Source organism: Rhinolophus sinicus, linkage group LG07, assembly GCF_036562045.2.
Source record: "Rhinolophus sinicus isolate RSC01 linkage group LG07, ASM3656204v1, whole genome shotgun sequence".
NCBI classification, from domain to species: Eukaryota; Metazoa; Chordata; class Mammalia; order Chiroptera; family Rhinolophidae; genus Rhinolophus; species Rhinolophus sinicus.
Genome location: NC_133757.1, coordinates 26,509,236 through 26,530,760, shown reverse-complemented (window position 1 = coordinate 26,530,760; position 21,525 = coordinate 26,509,236). Strand labels below are relative to the sequence as shown.

At 43.1% G+C, this 21,525-nt stretch overlaps 1 protein-coding gene across 2 annotated transcripts in view; it reads right to left on the bottom strand.

The window, feature by feature from the left end:
* Nucleotides 1-20,602, bottom strand: part of PIK3AP1 (phosphoinositide-3-kinase adaptor protein 1) — a 93,910-nt gene extending 73,308 nt beyond the window's left edge. The window contains exons 1-2 of one of the 2 annotated variants that reach the window (XM_019724782.2): nucleotides 20,433-20,602; nucleotides 14,124-14,603 (exon numbers count right to left, since the gene is read on the bottom strand). In XM_019724782.2, the coding sequence (XP_019580341.2) occupies nucleotides 14,124-14,603; nucleotides 20,433-20,445 (493 nt within the window). In that variant the 5' untranslated portion in view covers nucleotides 20,446-20,602. The remainder of the gene's footprint in view (nucleotides 1-14,123; nucleotides 14,604-20,432) is intronic. The other variant, XM_019724783.2, reaches the window with a different exon arrangement.
* Between the last annotated feature and the right edge of the window lie 923 nt (nucleotides 20,603-21,525).

The window sequence follows — 21,525 nt, the reverse complement described above, 5'->3', positions numbered from 1 at the left end:
TGTTTCCATAAGAATCCTTCAAATGTTTGAAGGCAATTATTACGACTTTCCTTAGTAGTTCTTTAGAAAGACAATCAAGCATAGTGGCTGACACTCTGAGTTCACAGTTCGAGACCTGGGCTTTCGTCTCCAACCAGCTGAGTATCCTTGGGAGTCACACCAATGCTGAGCCTCAGTTTCACTTTACCCCCAAATTCTGCAATTCTAGACTAAACACCCTCTGGTGATTTCCTCTATTCATCCGGCAAAGGCATGTTTCCAGACCCCTCATTATGGCAGTTGTCTTGGCATTGCTTGACAAGAACAAAACAGCAGTCCCCCTTCGGGAGAATTCTTCATCCCTCTACTCTCACCAAGTAGTTTGAATGGAAGCTGCCAAGTTTTTAGAAATCTCACTTCACACCCCAGGCTATCAATAGTGGCCATTCATAGTCCTCCAACTCCATGACCACAATGAATTGGCCTAGATTGGGTACTTGACCCAAGTTCAATTAAACAGACCCTACCCTGGGAATTTTAAATTTTGGATTGGAGAGAATAGTATCAATCAATTCCTCTTTTGGAGTTGGCATTGGAAGGAGTGAGGTATGACAGCTCCTGAGGGCTGTAATTCCCCTTCCTGGAGATGACTCACCAGAGCCTGGCACCCACATGCAGAGAGACAGAAAGGAGAGATAGAGAAATAAACTGTGGAGTTCAAGTCCTTAGTTCCAGGTTATCTCTGAGGACCAACTACACTCCTGCCCTTCCCATAGTTTAATTCCTCTTTTGCCCAAGTTGGCGTTCTCTCCTCACAAATAAACAAGTCCAGAGTAATACACTCACCTTTCTAAGCGGGCCTCAAATGGAAATAGCTCTGGGTTATCTGTTCCCCCTCATCCATCCCAACCTAACTCCACTCCCCTAACCCGCCAACTGCTACCCCAGATGGGTAACTAGAGCCTGTGTATAATACAAGAAGGGCTGTCATTTCTTCCAGTATGGCCACTGCTCAGAAGGGCAGCTCAAGACTGTATGTTAGAGCAGTCATGCCACCTTAGTGATTCATACAGTCACCTCAAAATCTCAGCTCTTTTTCGTGTAAACCGTGGAAGCCAAGACTTTTCCTTTGCTGTGCCATAATTATATAGTTCTACTTGTTTTGTTTTGTTTTGTTTTGTTGGGGGAGGGGAGAGGTTTGGGACCTAATTGCAAATAAACACTTAACCTTGTTAAATGTTATATGTTGGATTGGGGTCAGTGTTCCAGCCTGTCGAGATTGTTTTGATCAAGATTCCATCATCTGTGGCAAAGCTTTGCAATGGGTCTGTCAAATGCAATGGGTTACAGATGTGCCAAGATATTCCTCAGTTCTCTGCTTGGTGGAATGAAAGTTGGGTCTCTGAACCCACATTAGTAGCTTCTGATTCTGACAGCCTTATCGTTTTCTGAGTACACCTATTTCACATGTCTATAATTGTGGTAACATAGGGAAGCTAAATATTTGATAACATAAAAGTGTTTACTGACAAAATGCTCGTTGACTGGTCCTCACTTAAACACCTCTGCTTGCTTAATCTTAGTCTCCATTCTCATCCATAAAGTCACATTTTTATTGTTTGTGCTCTCCAAATTTAGGATTTCTCCACAATAAACTACAAATGCAATACGATTTGGTTATATGGGGTAATTCTAGATTTTGCAAAAGATGCAGCATTTTATGAAGCTGATGACAGTGATGTTGGAAAGCTGAATCACAAGTAAAGCCACAGTCTATTGGAGAAGCTATCAAGTGAACAGGAGAAAGTTCACAAGGACATTACCTGATAATCAAAAGCAAATGATAGGAATGCGTGATGATTGGGAGGAGGTCTTGAAAACTGTAAAAGTCAAATGTGGTGTGAGTTGTATTTAATACAGCCATTTTTAAAAAGTCAAATGTGAACTAAGGAATGTTATCTTGTACTAGCATAAAACTGTGTTAGTAAATGTACTCTTCTTGCATAAAACCTAGCAGCAGCTGATTCAGTCTTTGTGTGGTTTAAGATTTAGCATACAGCTGAAATTATAATCAAAACTGTGTTAATATGATCGAATAAATTTACTTAACTTTTAGTTTTACTTTTCAAAATCAAATCACAATAAAATTTTTCCCAGGATTAGTTGTCTTTGGATTGTGAGGGTGTCCTAAATTTGAGTTATTGCCATTGTTGCCACTTTCACCCACTGCTCCTTGCCCTGTCTACACAGAAAGAGAAAAGCCCCGCTCCTCTGCTTCTCCACGTGACACGTCTTCGACACTCCGACACTCTGACGACAGTTTCCATGGTTCCAGTGAAATGTCTTTTCTCCACAATAAGCTTATCTCCTTTAAATATTCATCATCTGACAGATTTCAAATTCCAAGTCACTCCATTCAGTCATTCAACAATTTATTAAAGAGCCAACTATGTATGAAGCTGTGTTCTAGGCACTGGAGATACAGCAGTGAAAAAAATCCCTACTCTCCTGAGGCTTACATTCTATTGAAGGGACAATAAACAAAACTGAGTGCGGGAATGGATGAGTGGATGGACAGATGAGGAGATGGATGATGAGTGGATGGATGGACGGATGGCTGGATAGACGGATATCTGTATGTGTCTCCCATTGAAGTAGTGAACACTTCTCCCCCTAAGCTGACCAGTGCAGGATAGAGGAGGAGCCCCTTCTCTGACTCTAATACTTTTGTTCATAAACCATGTGGCATTCAATTGTTTTCGAGGTGACATTGCTCTGTTGACCATGTTTAACTTGCCTTCAACTAAAACCACCAAATCTTCTTACAAATGCTACTCTTAAAATATATATCCTTTCATCCTGTTCTTGTACAGCTGTTTGATTTTTTTTTTTTTTTTTTTTTTTTTTGGATCCTGAGCAGGATTTTTATTGATCCTTATTAATTTTCAACTTATCTGTAGCCCATCCTTCCAGCCATCACACATTTAGATTAAATAGAATGTCAAACTTCCAAAGTGTGAGAACATATTAATGTATACATCTCCACATCACTACTGTCTACAAACTTAAGAAGCAAAACGCTCATTGTAAAACTGAGTGCTTGAATAAAGCTACTGTAAATTTTCAGACAGTCCAAATCACTGCTTTGAGAAAATGAGTGCCCTGCCTGAAAGCCATGGTTAACCTGCGCTCTATGTTACCATTAGATAATCCTGTGCATAGTATGTGCCGTAACTGCAAGCCATGCCTTTTCTTCTCTTCTTCCAGATGTATGCTCAGGAAACTCTTTCCTTCATGGATGTAGTAAGGAACTATCCAAGGGGCCCTCAGGATATCTCAAGTCCCCTTTATTATTGAAACAGAACTCCTGGACTTCTGCTTCGTAACATTGGACACACCTGCCCCTTAAGTAATTAACGGGATAACTGGCTGTGTCATGGCCCTCTCCTTCTAGAATGGTAAGCTCCAAGAGCAATTGAGTGAGGCGTTTTCGTTAAGTATTCCCAGGACCTTGCAGAGTGCCAGCCTGGCAAACACTCCATAAACGCAGTAAATGTTTGTTTAATGTAAACATGAATTAATGGTCTCATCTCTGCCACTAACTGTGTAACACAGGACAAATTCTCTAACCCATCTGGGTCCTACCTTGTTCATTTTAATCTAAAGGGGTTGGGCCAGATGATTCTGAAGACTCCTTTCCTAATGTTAATATTCTATATTTCCATCTTGTGGACTCAGTGGCTCCCTGTATCTGTTTCCCCACGAGAAACTCTAAAGCTAGATTGTTTCCAGAGTGTGGGCAACTTCTATCACATGAACAGCCTGGACCGTGGCAGGGATGTTAAAGGGTTTCTATAACCTATGGGACTTTGAATTCAGTGACAAGATAAAAATAAACATTTAGGCTGCTGAATTACTGTACGAGTATTTTGACATTACATATTTCCTGAAAAATTTTTAACACAAAAATGCATCACAGTCAGAGACCTTCTCTGGCAACAAACCAAGTCATTGAGAAAAGATGTTAAAAAAGTTTTAGAAAATGAAAGGGGGACTCTGTTTCAGAACAAGTAACAGGTGGGCACTGTTTGGAATGCTTAATGTCATATTCTGCCACAGAAATGTTTTCCCACATTTTACATGTTCAAAAAAACATTTAGTCAACAGCTAATGTTAACATTCTTCTATCTGCTAGTTTTGATGGCTGTCAGTCTTACTGCAAACTTTTAACCATAGCTGCAGCCTCAAACATGAGCTGTATATGCAAAAGGAAACTTATTTTAGTCCAGTTTAAAAGTAGAGCATTTTCATTTCATCATCAGCCTCCCCTCTATTTCCTGTGTTATCAGATGATGGAGAGAGAGCCAGCACTCTGTGAAACTGGCAATTTGACAGACAAAATACACACGTTCAACCAGCATTCTTTTAAATAAGAACCTAGTATGGGTCTAACCTTGTAAGAGGAACAGGGAAGATACACATATGGAGAAGGCATAAACCCAGAAGAAAAAACAAAAGTACCAAGGAATTCCTGAACAGACTAAGCCAATTCAAGAGGTCTCCTCTAAACTCTACAGATTTTTTCACTTCAATGCTCTCCTTCAAAAAGGACATGCCCAGTATAACCTCTGTTCCTAACAGACTCACACACACCCATGGAGTTAACGAGTCCAGTTGTTAACTAGCTTCTGTAGTGGCATAACTGATTCTTTTGTGGGATAGGTTGTTGTATCTGGTACATCTTTAAGTATTGACATAGTAAAAAAAAAAAAAAGATGCACTCCATGGACCCTGTCTTGCTCTGAATCAACCATGAGGAGTTTCTGTTTCGTCACATCCTGACTATGTGACCACAAGACAAACCTGCTCCATGGAAACAACTGACAATCCAAATGGCACCAGTAGCACAGGCCCAAAGAAGGATGCTCATGGGAAGAACATCTTTTTCTCCAAATGGGACATTCAAAATGGGCTCAGGTATAAATGAAATGGACAGCAATCCATGGATGCACCCACCCATCCAGTTTTCCATCCATCCACCATTTACTGGACACCTACCACACATAAAACATTGTCACTAGAGACCAGTATTTTCTTTAAAAATATCAACACAGTGAAAATGAAATCATTTTCAAATGTGTTTTTTTTTCTCACAGAAAAGACAATTTTATCAATTACTGATTTTGTTCATTTTTCTGTGTCTTGGAAAACCAACTGACCACTGTTTGTGTCTAAATTTTACCAAACTGGCTAAATTAGGAAGTTTTCTGGTCAGAAGTCCATATGACAAGCCTATTGTGGTTTCAATAATTTCTCCAATGGGCAGACAAAGAGTCATTTACAGCATAAATCATCCTATTTCCTTTTCCATCTCAGACACACTCTCAGTCATGTGAATAGTGCTGGAAACTAAACTGAAAAGCTGTCAAAACATCCTGTAATAACAGGGAAATTAACAGACCTATTCTGTCATGCATATTTGCCCCCATTTCCCCAGACCCCATTACCTTCCTGTGAACCCACATTCATAAATCTATGTGTAGACCACAACAAACAGTATATGTAAAATGTTAAATACATGCATTCTTTCATTCTCACACAGATAACAGCATCACGTTATATTCTCCTAAGACTGAACTTGGGCTAATGCCCATAAACAGAAAGCTATTACTGTGGTTCTATTTAAAATTCTGTTGTGAAAGATAACTTGTTAGCGGAAATAATATACTACACCTTGATGAGATTTTGAAAAATATCAGATTGAGACCTAGTAATGCAATGTAAGATATATAAAATCACACAGAGTTAAAATCATGGAATTTCATGACTGTAAAGGTTTGCGATGTCAACTTGTGCTCTTCCTAGCATTTAAAAAAGGGCAAGAAGGGACCCAGGGTGGCCAAGTAACTTGCGCAAGGTGGGAAAACCAATTAGTGTCAGAGTTCGTAACTATACATTCATATTCTCCTACTTCTCGTCATAAAGATTGTAGTAACCTAAAAAGGCAACAATCCAAATTTGATTTAACCAGAGTAAAAATATGACTCAAAGATAAGTAGCTGTTCCCTCTTTAGCCCACACCCAGTGAGTGACGGTATGGACGTTACAGCAAACACACACCGATCCCGGGTCGCTTCCCCTTATCCAGAAGAGCAAGCTAATGAAGCTGAGAAAAAGGTTAAGAAGTGTGTACAAAAGAACTTAACCTGAAGCTCAACTTATTTAGATGAGCTGGGTACAAGCCCACCTACTTCCTCTCAATCCATAAAATCCCCACCACGCAATCATTTTTCTCTTCTAAAATTCTTAACTGAAAGTAAAACATGGATGCAGTAGAAAAATTAAAACAGTGGGGAAATGTCTAAAACAAAAAAGTTCAAAATGTCCTCCATTCACCCAAAAGCAACTACTAGCAACACTTTCTTATATATCCTTCCAAAAAAAAGTTATACACACACACGCACACACACATATATACATGTACATACACATATACATACCAGCATATTCCTAACTTTAAATGTGTATCTGTGCTATGGGCACCCTGGTTTGCGTCTGCCTTCACACAGGCTGCCAGGAGGTCAGTCTCACTCGCTCAGATGATAAACTGGTCATTTCAAGGACAGAAACCCTGTTGTTAATCAAAGCTAATTTTGTCTTACATGATACTGGATTTCTAGACCCCAGGAGCATAGCTAAACAGCTGACAAAATATAGAAAGGGACAAAGAAAGCGGAAGAATAGGGATGAAAGCAGGAAAGAGATTAGTGAGGAAAGGAAAGAAAAAGATAAAGAGGTGTTACACACAGATCGGCAGCGTGTCGGTGCTCATTCAGGACTTTCTGAATGACTGATTGACCAAATGAATGAATGTTTTATTTTAACACATTATGACATTTAATATATTAAAATATTAGTTGATAGGGCCCCGATTCTCTGAAAAGTAAGCATCCTTCTTGGTCTACACTGTACAATAGCGTAGACACTGGCCACCCATGGCTACTGAACATTTGAAATGTCTTCTGTATGTGTAAAACAGAAACCAGATTTCAAAGACTTCATATTTTTTAAAAGGATGTAAACTATCTTGTTAATAATTTTTATTTTGATTATATATTGAAATGAGACTATTTTAGAAATATTGGGTTACACATACCATCTTATTAAAAATTAATTCATCTGTTTCTATTTTCTTTTTTACTGCGGCCACTAGAAAACTTTAAATGTCACAGGTGGCTCCCGTTACACATCTTTTGGATAGCACTGGTCTGGAATGCAGATACCGTTACAGCAGTGACCATAACCATCGTTCCCTGCTCTAACACAGCACCTAGCACAGGGCCTGGAGAACAGCAAATGGCCAATAAATATGTATCAGATGAAAGGCCAGCTGTGGTATCCAGATAAGGCAATAACTAAGCCTCGGACTACAAGGTAGGAGGCCCTGGCCCTGATCCTAGCTCTCCTGAAAAAGCAGCTGTGTGACCTTGGGCAAGTCAGTGAACTTGTGTAGGCCTTGTTTTCCTCCTCTTTAAGATGGAGATAATATCTGCCTTATAGGAAAATTGCATGGACCAAATGAAAGAATGTTGATAAAAGGGCTCTGAAATGGTATAACCGATGTCAGTTTCCTCCTAAGTTCTAGTAAAGTAATCTCTCTAGCAATAGCCCCAGGAGAAGACAGATGCAAAAAATACTGAAAAAACAGGTAAGAAACTAACTGATAAAAATTCCTATATCTGATATTTCCAGCACGCGTTAGAAAATTTAAATCAAGACAGGTGCAAACTTGAGATTTTCACACTAATGGAAACTTCCAGCATTCATCACTCCCTTTTCACCGTGTCTCACCAACCACAGCTGACAAAGGGAATCACAGATACTTTCCACAGAAACTCTAACCAACTGGGAGGAGAATGCTGTCTCTGGGTGCCTGATGAAGCAGCAGGGTGGCCAATTTCACTTAGCCACCTGGGGCTCACAGCTTTGTGGAAAATTCTTAATCCTGGGGGACTCTGAGGCCTCAGGGGGAAAGTTCCATGGGCACAAAAATCTATCATGGGCATCAGTCCTTGTTAACTGTTTCAGGCACAGCTAGGAGAGTGAATGTAGCTTATTTCACCAGGCGGTCAGGGTACCTGGCAAGGGAAATCCAAAGGATCCTTGGACAGGCTGTAGCTTTTTAGTGACACCGGGATGGACTGCACTCTCAGCTGGGCATCTTCTTCCCCCAAATCAAAGATCATTTCAAAAGGGAAGAGAATATGAAGAAAGTATCCTTCCGCCGGGGCCTTTAAGGAGGAGCCTTGAGTTGCTGACTGCAGACTAACCCACAGCAGAGAAAGAGCAGACCCAACAACCCATAGCCACAAACTGGAGGACAGCAAAACAAAAATAGTCCATTTCAAGAGGCCCAAGGTCAGATTCTCCCCTCATTCTCTGCAAGGCACCACAGAAGCCCCAGAGGTCAATGACTTACCATCAGCGAGGCCACCACATCAAGAACAGCAAGGAGGATGCAGTGACTTCCCTTTTGCTGTGAGGATCCGACTCTCCCCCACTCTAAGAGCTGCTGCCTGTGACGTAGACGCCTGTTGTGCCATGGCCAGGCTCTGAGCCCTTGCAACCAGGGCCCCGTGACCTGTATCGAAACAGCTCCCAGGGCCTGGGCTGCAGCCGGCTCATCCAACCAGAACACCAAGGGACAGGGCAGCAGGCACGGAGCAGAACCAACTGCAGGGGGCGGGTTTGAAGTTCATATTCCCGGAACCAACCCCCTGAAATTCTGGTTCAGTAGGTCTGGAGTGAGACCCAGGCACCTGTGTTTTGACAAAGTGCAGAGACAATGCCAGTGCCCAGCTTGACTTGGGAACCTGTGGTCTAGACGACTCAGGGACGCTTTATTGTCCCTGAACCTTTCTCTTCCGTAAAGTCTCTTCATCCTTCTCGTCTCGGTGAGGAAGAGGAGAGTGGGGAAAGGAGACTTAGAGGAAAGCAAAGCGAAGTGGAGAGCATTCTAGAGTCTAAAGACCCTAGGTTCCGAAGTGAGCTGCTCCCAATCCTTAAGCAAGTCATTTAATCCCTCTGAACCTCAGTTTTCTCATCTGTGGAATAGCAGTAAAACCACCTACCTACTCAGGGTTGGGGGGGACGATAAATACACAGAAAGGACCCAAATGCATTACACACAGCAACTGTGATAAAAGCATTCATCGATTAGCTCTCTCCATGAGGAGAAGGACGGGTGAAGGTAGTTCTCCGTGTGATGAAGATCTTTGCAAGAGACACCACAAATGTAAATAATTGACTTAATTAGGCATAAAGGGGAAGAAAAAAATAAACTGCAACAACAGAAAACTGCAGTAAGGGGGGGCCGTGAGTTCAGATTACATGGGGAGAGTGGAGAGATGCACAGAGCAAGCTTACAACCCTGTCTCTGGAAGGCTACAGAGAGATGTGGTTGGGAGGGAATCAACAGATAGTTACAAAGATTTAGGCACAATGTGTCATGGAGATTTATTGCAACATTGTTTATATAGGAAAAATTTGAAATTACCTAAAGGTATTTTTTCATTTTCTTTAACATTATAATGTACATATATTACTTTATTTCAGGGGGGAAAAATGTTCCTTTTTAGATTTAGGAAATTTTGGAATCTATTTGATTGGCTGAAAGCATTTTTAAATATCTCAATTGTTTTTCTTAAACTCCAGTTTAACATTCAGATTAGAACATGAATAGCAACAAAGGAAGGCCAGATAAGGGCATATCCGTTTAAATTTTCCCCATAGGAACATAAGGCAAAATACATTATGGGATACCATCAGAACTTCTGAAACACAAAGGACATGAGGAACGATGGGGAGGCAAAGAGAAAATAATTCATATAAAGATGCAGACAAGATCTCTAGTGTAATGCTAAATAATATTAGGAGAATTAGGTTTAGTGCTTACCTACCCCCTCAACATACACAAACGCGGGCGCGCACACACACACACACACACACACACACACACACACAGTTATGAGAACTTCTGAAATAAAACTCAGTATTACCCACTAAGTCCTTTCCCACATAGACTAACAGAATCTATTTCTGTATTGCTGCGAGATTTGCAGCAAAGAATAGAACTCCAGTAAAGAGGAAATAATTTCTGTACTGTAACTGGGTTTTTCTCACTTCCTTCTTTTAAAGCAATCACCCAACAAGTCCAAAAATTTTTGAACAATAGTACAGTTTTCTATGTACTGGGTATAGATCAACTGCAGACATTTTGGAACTCAGCTGAATCAGTTAAAAGGTTCTGGGTAATTTGCCTTCTCAGAAAACTTATAATGATATATTACAGTGCTGGGGGCTGGAAGCAGCCTTCCAAATCATCTGGTCCAACCCCATCATTTCACAGATGAAACTCTTGGAAAACAAACTAGCTGCTCCAACACACTGAAGACTCTAATTAAAATATCTGCTCAATTTTAAGGTAGCTGACAAATTTGGACAGGGGTGGATGGGAAATAAAACCTCCAAAACATTTTTAGTGGAATAGCAATTATGATCAACGTACCTAATAAATAAAGAAGCCTTAGGGATTGTGATGAAAGTATATCCCCTCTCTAATATCAGGACTACATCTGGAAAACTAAGAGATTAAAAGTTGCCAGAGCTAGCACATGGAATCTGTGAGCAGGGACGTAAGAAGAGAAGTGGGAAGCTCTACCCTGAGTCTGTTGGCCTAAGCACCAAACACTGGCTGAATTTTATACATAAACTCCTGGGTGTCCAGGAGTCACTCTGATGTGATGGTGCCTCCATTTCCAGAAAAGTGGAGATTTCAGAAAATAGTCCATGCACAACAGAGGTACATGGCCGCTGACCTGACAAAGGAAGGGGGGCTTAGACCCCTGCTCACTACTCAGTGGGTCCCAGCAGCAGCATCACCTGGGTTGTTTGTTAGAAATGCAAAACCCTAGGCCCCACTCAGACCTACAGAATCAGGATATGCATATTGACAAGATCCCCAGGGCTTCAAAAACACAGTCAAGCTTGAGAAGTACTTATTTAGATAACGGGGAGCAAGAGAAAGTGTAACTGCCGACCTGTAACCACAGTTAAGTGTCCGGAATAATTACCGCCATTACCAGCTCTAGTCACTAAAGCTTTGGATCTGTAAGCCTTATTGTAAATTTTAAATGGTCTAAAAGTTAGCCTGAATTTTACATGGTCTCAGTGAATATCTCATTAAGTAGTCGTGAATTTTCACAAAATATTTCAAAGAAAAAATACATAACTAAATATGCTGGGAACTCTCACATTTTCAGGGGTTACATAGATTATGAATTGAGGCCTTTTCCCTGCTAATTTCTGCTGGGGTCGTAACAGAGACACGACCAATGTGTCTTCAGTTTTGAATTAGAAACCTCAGGGAGACCTGGTGAAGAAAAAAGACTGAATTCCAAATAGAAATATGTTCCTGGTGAAAAGGAGGAACTTCACATAAGGGAATTTTACAACCAAAAGGCTGTGAAGGTCACGTGATCCCATCCTAGTTCCAAAGCTGAACACCAGTCTCTGGCTCACACACTTCCAGGGATGTGGAAGTCACCTCCTCCAAAGGCCACTTCCTGAAATTTGTCTCCCTGGAACTTTCAATAGCCCTACAATCATCGCTTCCATTAGTTCATCCCCACTATCAATATTCCAGGACATTTCCCGCTGGGATTTTTTTTCTTTAAAACACAGAAAGTCAAAAACACGTTTCATGTATTTCATGTATTTGTTTCTCATGGGCCTGGGGCAGCTTGTAGTAGTGGGGTGTATGGCATTTTTATTTGCTTTTATTTTGAGGTACTTTAGGAAAACCTCATGTGCACAAGAGGAGTATTAATACACTATCACCGGTTACAGAGAATGTAACCAAAAACATACCTAGTATAGGGATAGTACTGTCCTTCAACACTTAGCCGGAAGCTTCCTGGGAGTCAAAGGTGGTATGAAAATGGGCAAGAAGGGAGTGCCTCAAAAATGTGTGAGACCCTCTGGCCTAGGGGAGTCAGAGATTATTAGCCCCAGAAAAGCGTCTTGGATTAAGTCTAATTCTTCCCCTTACAGAGAAGAAAACTGAAACCCAAAGAAGCTAAGTGACTTGCCCAATATCGGGCACGTAGTCAGCAGCAAAGCCAGGCCATAGAGTGTCCCTACCGCTGTTGAATGTTCTTGTTGCTACACTGCCAGACTCTGAATCTTAAATTTGTTAAGAAAGCTTGTCCAGCATAAAAATCAGAGCTATAGCACCACATTACTGGGCCCAAAGGCAATGGCTACAGACACTCCAAAAGCAAACCCAAGCCATCCTGCTGCACACAGAGACCTCAAATCCCAAAACACACAAGTCTAATACCAGATAAGAAAGTTTTACTGGAGCCATAAACCGTCCTTTCCTCCTCCCCACTTTCCTAGAATTCCATTTTGTTCCTACATATCCACTGATTCTGAACTCCAGAGATTTTTTCCACTAAGCGGCTTATTTTAATCTCCCATTAAAATAATCTCTTTCTGATGAGCAGTTATTTGCTCTCAGAACAGAAATACCACTGTGAAACACTTCATTCTTTCTGAAACACTTGAAACTAAAGGCTCATAACATACTGAGCCACAGTTGTTAGTAAAAAGTAAAATATTATAGGCGATCAATTTATCCAGGCGTCTAAACATTGGAAGTATCCAAACAAAAACAATATTTTAAAACTGCTTTTTACCATCTATTTTTTAAAATAACACCACTGTAATATTCCAAACAATCATCTGTTAGAGCATACAGCATGAGATGCCAATACAGTGACAATTCATCCATGGAGCTCTGAATAATTGGTTGGTGGGTCAAAGTGGCCTTCCCACAAGGTCATAATGGACTGTTGCAGTGACATAAGCTAATCCACAGAAACAATCAGTTATGTCTCAGTTCTTTGTAAATTTGGGCAGATCACAACCCCCTCAAAGCAATGGAGTGCGATCATGCAAGTATGAATTATGTGCTTTTTCTACCGTTGTGTCCTTTGGAAATAAAAATAAACAAACCGCAGAAAAATTAGTAACCCAGGTCCCAAGCATTTCAGGTGAGAGCCTTTATGCTAACACTAGTCATTTATATTACAAAATGAGCTGGGATCCCACTATGTTACAAGACATGGTCATATTTGCTGGTTTAAAGAAGCCTGTTCCTGAGATAAAGCATCTAAGAAGCTATGTTAGCTTTTCAAGGTCACTAAAAACTTGTGAATTCTTGATTCAATTCATTAAATGAGACAGGGGAGATGAACCAAATTAATGCCCAAATCACACCAGGGATAACAGAGTATCGCCCCATAATTTTCCAGGCTTCTTTGTTGGCGTCAGGTATATAAGATCTTAAATGGCAAGAGAACAGAAGAATAAAAACATAGTCTGCTATAGTCCACAGTGAAACAAAAATAGAAAACAAAAAGATGAAGAAAAGCTGTGACACGCATCCATCCAAGAGCACATTTTCCGTTGCTGTTAATCAGAGTTTATGTCACACTTCCTGGGGCCACTGGAAGTCATTAGCCCTGGCAGAGAGGATTGGAATTTTCCCACTTTAAAAGGAGAAGTAGAGCAAAAGACAAAGTAGGCTGGCGGGAAATAGAGGGGTTTCTCTAGAACCATGTTATCCAAAAGTGACAACTTTCCAACAAAAATCTTGAGGTCATGTGATGATAAATGGGGGTGGTTAGAAAGCAGGAAGACTGGCAGTTGTGTTCCTCATACCCCTACCAAACTAAGTTTCAGCCTCCCAGCCCCACAGCCCTCCAGGCTAGAACCTGTGTCCTGTGTCTTCCAAAGTGTGGAAAATTCTAGAAAGGCTTTTATCCTAGCACAGAACTAAGAGAAAGTGTCGTTTTCCTCTCCTGTAGCCCAGGAGACCTATCCTATCCCTATCCCATCCGAGTAATAGGCAGCTCTAAACCAATAAATATGACTGGGGCTCTTAACATAGTGAAATCCAGGTTCCTTTTGTAATATAAATGCCGATTGCTGATGCGACAGTGTCTCACCTGAAACGCCTGGGGCCTGGGTTAGTCATTTTTCTAGGACCTGCTTATCTTTACTTCAGAAAAGGCCCTTACCTTCAGAAATGGCCTTCTTCACAGCTGCCACGTAAGTCTCAGGCTCGTCATCACAGGTGAGCTCCTGCCAGTGCGCCCAATCTGGAAAGAAGTCCAGGAACTCCTCACTGTCCTGTACCCCGCAAAGCAGCCGCACCATGCGGTGTGGAGGGTGGAAGGCTCTCTGCAGCAGGGGGAGCAGGGCCGGCTGGCAGAAGTGCTGCACCAGCTCTGCAGATAACAGCACCACAATGCAGCGCGTGCTGAGAAAGAAGCTCAGGTCCTCAGCTGAGAAGGAGGTCCGGGGGCCCAGCCTATAAGTCAGCGTCTTCTGGCTGCGGACCTGCCGACTGGACAGGAAAAGGTCCTGGAGGTACTGGCACCATTCCTCAGCATCCGGGCTGTAGAAGAGGAGGATGTCACATCGTCGGGGCACCCCTGAGCAAGAAACAAGGCACGGAAGCATGTTAACACGCTGCTCCTTCGAGGGTGCCCCATCACCTGCAAGATATGCGATCCAAATGAGGAGCTGGGCACCCACAATCATTCAGGGTCTGCCTCCAGCATACCTGTCTGACCTCTTTCCCCATTTACAGTTAGTGTTACAACCATACCAGACTCTCTGTCTTTGCCCAGACATACAATGCCGTTTCAGATGTTTGCATCAGTTATTGCTTCTGCTGGCATACTCTTCCCCCCACAGCTAGTGCAGTACAGGATGACGATGATGATGACGACGACGGCAAGCACTTATATAGAGCTTACTATGTTCCCAACACTCGTCTAAGCACATTGCCTAATAAACTCATTTAATCATCACGGTGACATTCTAAGGTAGGTACTACTATTAGCCCCATTTTAAAGATGAGAAAACTGAGGTGTAGCAGAATCAGAATTTGAACTCAGACAGTTTGGCCCCAGAACCTGGTTCTTTCCCAAATCCTGTGGTGACAAGCACATGTGTGGAATCAGCAGCCAGAGTTAGCATCTTGGCTCTGCAAAGTATTAGCTGTGTAACATTGGGCAAGTTAAATATTCTAAACCTCAGTTTACTTATCTGCAGATGGAAATATAACAGCAATATTTATCGATGTTCTGTAAGCATTAAGTTCGATATTCCATGTAAAGTGCTAAGTATAGCACATGGCATGTAGTACACCCTCAATAACTGGTAGCTGACGCCATTATCCTCACATTATTACAAACAACGCATTAATGTAAATGGTAAGCGTGGTTGAATGAATGCTTTAACCTATACAATACCATTCGTAAGGTGTCCCTTACCACACCTGGTCCGCAACACAGGCTTTCTTCTTCCTCTAATAAAGTACAAATGCCAGAAACAGAGTCAAAACCCTCAGAAAAGTATTGAGTTAAAAGGGGCTTTTGGGGAATCACTTGGCCCAAATGCCTCATTGACAGATAAAAGAAACACTTCAGCTATGAAGATGAAGGGAATTACTTAATTTCAAATTCAGTAATTAGTCACAGAGCCAGGACTGAAACTATTGAACAAATGGGTTAGGAGAATAACATCTCAAAAGGTCCCATACATTGCTGATAAAGAAGCTGTCAGTTGTGTTTTCAATAGGACTGACAAGTGATTTCAAAGAAATGAAGAAAAGGGAAGAGGATTTCCTAGAGCAGAAGTGCCCTTAAAGCAGCTTGGGTCTTAGAGCACGGACGGCCTTAGCAGGAAAGCAGTGACTTGACACTGCCCTGACTTTTATGAGGAGACAGTGAACCAAAGGCAAAACAGTTTTAAGATTGACAAATTCTGGGCCACTGGATTAAGTATTCATCTCACCCTGGATCCTGCCTCACCTTTTCCTGCTTCTCTGTTAACAACACATCGCAATATCTGTCATTAAAGACCTCTAGTCAAGGAAAGTTTAAATGTTAATAACAGGGAAACTGGGTGTGGAGTACATGAGAACGCTCTGTTAACTTCTTAGTTTTTCTATAAATCTAAAACTTCTAAACTAAAAGTTTAAATATACAACTTAAATAAAAAGCACCTATGGGATTAGTTTCTTCTATATGGAAAACATACTTAAAACATCTCATTCCTGGGGTTTTAGTGTTAAGTTTGGCCTCCCTTTAAGCAAAAGTACTTGAGAAGGAAGTGGTTAGTGCCTCAAATTAGTTAATATCACAACCTACTTGTTCACCAACTTGCAGAGTGGCTCCAGACCAATCTACAAAATCTAAGCAAATTTTGCCTCAATGTAAATGAGATCAACAAAAATCTCTCACCTTCCCGAATTTCACTCTGTTGCTGAAACTGAAAGCTGGGGAACTTGTAAACAAGTCCACAGTGGAAGTTAAAGCCCCTCCATAAGGTGCTGGGTAACAACACAGGACTAAATGCTTTGTCAGCAACTCTCTCGTGTGGAGGACACACCTTTCTTCCAGAATAACTCCCTTCCTTTAACCATAAGTCATTTATTCACATGTACCAAGTCAATGCTCTCATTTTTGGTTGCTTATGAAGAGAAATGAAATATGTGAACAAACAAGGAGTCCATAAATCCTAGACAGAGATGAGGAAGGGTCTTTGTCCTTGGAGAGCTTAAAGAACAGGTCTGGCTATAGAAGGAGAACGGAATGGATAACAGCAGAGCATGGGCTGGCTGGTGGCACCAGGGGGTGACAGTGGTAGTAAGAAACACAGTGACTGAGATTCGGAATCCACCCAAGGAGAGAACAAAGAGGAAGTGTCAGGGAGATGGTCAAAGTACCTAACCCAGACCATTTCTTCAGTCTGTAGGTGATGCTGCTACACCATTCGTCTGTCCTGGAGCCCCGTGTTTGAATCCAACAGCATACTGAAGAGGGATGTGATATAGAGGTGACCAGGATAGGGTGAGATCTGGAAACAATTCGTGTGAGGAGTTTCCAGACTCTGAAGATTTCAAGTTTAGAGACTTGAAAGGAGTCTTGAGGGACCTCAAGGATCATATGGAAGTTAATATCACGAAAAAGTAAAGGTCCCTTCAAGCCCCAATTTCCTGTAAGTACAGGGATCGCAGAAGGATCTGGTGATAAGAGAAGCCTTAGAAAGAGTGAGCAGGAAAAGGTGTGAGAGCTTTCTTCAAATACCTGGAGGCTGACACATGGAGGAAAATATTCCAGTCTTCACCCAATCAGATTTGGCCACTTGGGAAAGTCACTTACGGCCTTCCTCTCCTCTCTCTCATGTGTAAATACAAGAGATGCCATCAGGGGCCTTAGAGAATATTCCAGAATAGGCTGATTCCATTTCATTTTATCTTGCTTCTCAAGGTTTTTCAAGGACAGGGAGTCAAGATTTGGTTTCAACAAGCAAATATGCCTTTCAAAAAATAAAAGACTAATGATTACCCTTCAGTGGGAGGAAATTTAAGGAGACCACATGATTCAATCATAAAAAGGAATGAAGTACTGACTGATACATGTTACAACCTTGGTGAACCTTGAAAGTATTATGTTACATGAAAGAAGCCAGTCATAAAAGACCACATACGACATGACCCCATTCATATGAAAAGTCCAGAGCAGGGACATCTATAGAGACAGAAAGTAGAACTTAGGGCTGAGGAGGAGGAGGGATTAAGAGGGTGAGAGCTAAAGCATACAAAGTTTCTTTTTGAGGTGATGAAAATGTTCTAAAATTGACTGTGGTGATGGTTGTGCATATGTGTGAAAATACTAAAAACCACTGAATTGTACATTTTAAATGGGTGAATTGGATGGTATATGAATTATATCTCCCATCCAAATACTAACCAGGCCCGACCCTGCTTAGCTTCCACAATCAGATGAGATCGGGCGCGTTCAGGGTGGTATGGCCATAGGCTGAATTATATCTAATAAAGCTGTTTAAAAGAAGAAGAAGGAAGAAGAGAAAGAGGAAGAAGACGAGGAGGAGGAGGAGAGGGAGGAAGAAGAGAAGAACACATGGAAGAGTGGCCTTGATGACTCCAGAACCTATAGCATCTTGGCAAGAGATACTCTCACCACTGTGACCTGCCAGTATGGGTCACTGTACTTCCAGGCCTCAGGGAGACCTAGTGACACCAGAAACCCCAGCTCTAACCATTACAGACCTGCAGAAGCCACAGCAGAGCCCATAAATAGCCCCAGGTTTGGCCACTGGGCTTGAGGCCCCCTGCGAGTGGGAGCACACCCTCTAGCCTCCTTGGCCACATCCACTGAAGACATGCACACAGGACGCTAAAGGAGGGTTTTCTCTGCCTCCTCTGCCCAATGCCCGCCCCATCCCCCCATTTTTCTGCTTCCCAGACCTAACAGCTCAGGGCCTGTTACCAGGCATAGAAGAGGTGGGAGCTTCACTCACCTTACCGTCTTCTTCTCCCCACTCACCCACCTACTCTGGCCACCTGCTCCTTAAACATACCACCACACCTATTTACTGTTCCTCTACCTGGAGAACTCTTCCCCAGTCTTTACTCAAATGTCCCTTTCTCCATGAAACCTAACCTAGCAGCCTCATTTAAAAGTATAACCCCTGCCTGACCACTGCACTGTACACCTGAAGTTGAATAATATTATATGACAACTATAATGTAATATATATATAGTCACGGGATATGGAGAACAGCATAGGGAAGAGAGTTGATGGAATTGTAAATAGAGATATACGATGTCAGAGGGGCAATAGATCAGGGGAGGGGGGTTATCACTTTGTGAGGGGTGAAATGTCTAACAATGACATTGTTTTGTACACCTGAAACTAATTTCAAAAAAAAAAAAGTATAACCCCAACCTCTTTACCCATGTCTATTGTTTTTCCACATATTTCTCATACCATGTATCTTACTTAAGTGTATTGCCTGCCTTCCCCACTACTCCATACGCTCTATGGGGACATGGCTTATGTCTGTTTCATTTACAGAATATACACCTGACACCTAGGACAGTGCCTACAAACAGGAAGCATACAATAATTATTTGTAGAATGAATGAATTCTGTCTAGATAACTCTTCTTCAGCTTTCAAACATAATGTGTGGACAATGAACTTATTATTACCAGCGGTTCCTTATTCACAATGCAGCTTCTCCTAACCTTCAGAGAGCCCAGCTAGGGCCACAAGGCTACCTTCCCACTCCCCTTAAATAGTGAGCCTGTATCACCAAATCTAATAGAACTGTCACCACTGGCCTTTTCCACCCCTACTTCCAAAGCACAACTATAAGGCTAGACCTCAGGGGGTCTAGGGAAAGCTGGCTCTTCATTCTAGTATCTACCCATATCATCCAAGAACAGCACCTTCTGGCCAACTATTTTTTATTTTCAAGATGCTTTTACATCCTGTTTTCACATGTTATCTCTACTAAAGCATCATAAGATGGGCCTGGAAAACACAAGTAAACCCATTTGCTAACATGGTAACTCTAATCTGCTCATCTAGTAATTCCGTTTGGTTACCGCTTTCCTTCACAAGACTATAAACTCCTCAAGAGGAGAGACTAGGCGGGTCCTCATTACCACTGAGAACATATTTAGGTGCATATTATTCGTTAACATGCATAGTAAGTGCTCATTAGTCGTCTCTGTTATCATTATTGCATGGTTCACCCTGGAGCTCAATGAGTGAGTAATCCGCCAAGTGTACACACCCATGAACCAAGAAGGGAACTCAAAGACTAATCAGAAAAGCCGCCTGGCACCTTTTGGTGGGTAGAGACCCAGTGGCCTCCACGACTCCCCCATTCCCCAAAGTTCTGTAAAGGACATAGGAAAAGTAGAGCTAAAGGAATGGTGTTCCTAAATAGAATTTCCATAGGAATATGGAAATTCTAGACCAAAAACAAAACCCAGAATGGGTAGAGGAAGCGGGATCAGGAAGATGGGCCCAAGGGACGCCTCGGAACTCCCAGCCCCACCTGATTGTCTGAGCGCCCCCTATCGGTCCCAGGAGTGTTTCGCCGGCGCAAACAAGTCGGCTCACCGCCTTCTTTCAACTCGGACTCTAGGTTCACAGAGTTGGAAGAACAGGGGAAACGACCCTCAGGAACTCTGTGGGCTAGTGATGGAGGGAGAATAGGACACTTAGAAGAGAGGGACAGAGGAGGGTCAGGCAGGGGCTGCAGAGAATCGCGCAACACGCTTGGAAGGGGAATGTGAGAAAGTCAGGTGGTAAGTTTCCAATAGGGGAACTGGGAGAAAGAACAGAAAGAACACAGATCCCGCGCCAAAGAAGCCGACAGAGTTGGGAGCCGGACAGCGCTCGGAGGGCTGCTGGGGGCCGAGAGAGCGCGCGGAGAGAGAGAGGGGCGCGCCTGCGAGGAGGCCACGAGAGGGACCCGGCGCCCTGCCTACGCACCTGAGGCTGCCATGCCGCGGGACGCAGCTCACATGCCCGGCTCACTGCGTGCGCGGGGCCTGGTGCCGGGAGCCGGGAACCGGCCGCGTCCCTGGGTGCGGGGCCGGAGGGGACGCCAGCTCCGTGCAGCACCAGCCGCCGCTCTGGCGCTTCCTCCCGTCGGTCAAGGAAGACTCGCCGCGAGGGCGTGTCCACAGTGCCCGCCCCGCCTGCGCCTGCGGGGCTTAGCCGGCGGCACCTGCACCGGGGGCCGTTGGGGAGGGGAAGTGAGAACCCCCGTCCCGGCTGCCGGCCAGCCTCCCGCACGGCCTCCGCTCCCCTCATCGTTCAGGGTAGTGAGGAGGCTGGGGCTTCACGCCACGGGCGCTCCACTCCGGGTGAAACCAGCCGGTTCTTATTGCTACCAAAGGACAGCCCGAGGTGGAAGAGGTGTTGAGAGGGAAGGGAGGAAGGTTGAGCTGTCTGCTCCAGCCCAGTGACCTGGAGTGGGGTGGGGTAGGGGTTTATGAGTACAGCTGGCCAAACCATCTTCCCATCCCATGGGGCTTTCTCCCTGAGCCGCTGCCCCGGCAGGAAAAGGGAGGGGGCAGGAAGGGGAAGAGGCACCTTCCTTGGCACCTGGCCCTCGGTGCTTGGCGTTGCCCTTGATTACTCTCCAGTGACCTTTCTGTGACTCCTTGGACCAGGTCTCCTGATGGCACATGAAAATTAATGATCATCTCAATATGATAAATGTGTGCTATAGTTATCTTCGTCTTTTACGCATTTGAAGTAGCATCCATTACTGTCTCCATGTTAGAGCTGAAGAAGCGAGCCAAATATTGTATCTTGCTCAGACTCCCATAGGAAGTAAATGCTCCCCAGGGTTCCACATGGGCTGAGTCCAGAGCTAGACCTCTTGCTTAACCCTTGCGCTCACCCCGCCTCTTGTCCTCCTCCCTGTGCCTCCTTCTGTAGCTGGTCTCAGTAGCACTAGCCCCTTGGATCCTCAACAATGCAGCATCCAGAGGATGGATCCGGGGAGCAGAGATGAGGAAAAGATAGGGTTAGGCATAGGTGGATATCAATGAAATGGATTTAAGAATGGAAAGGC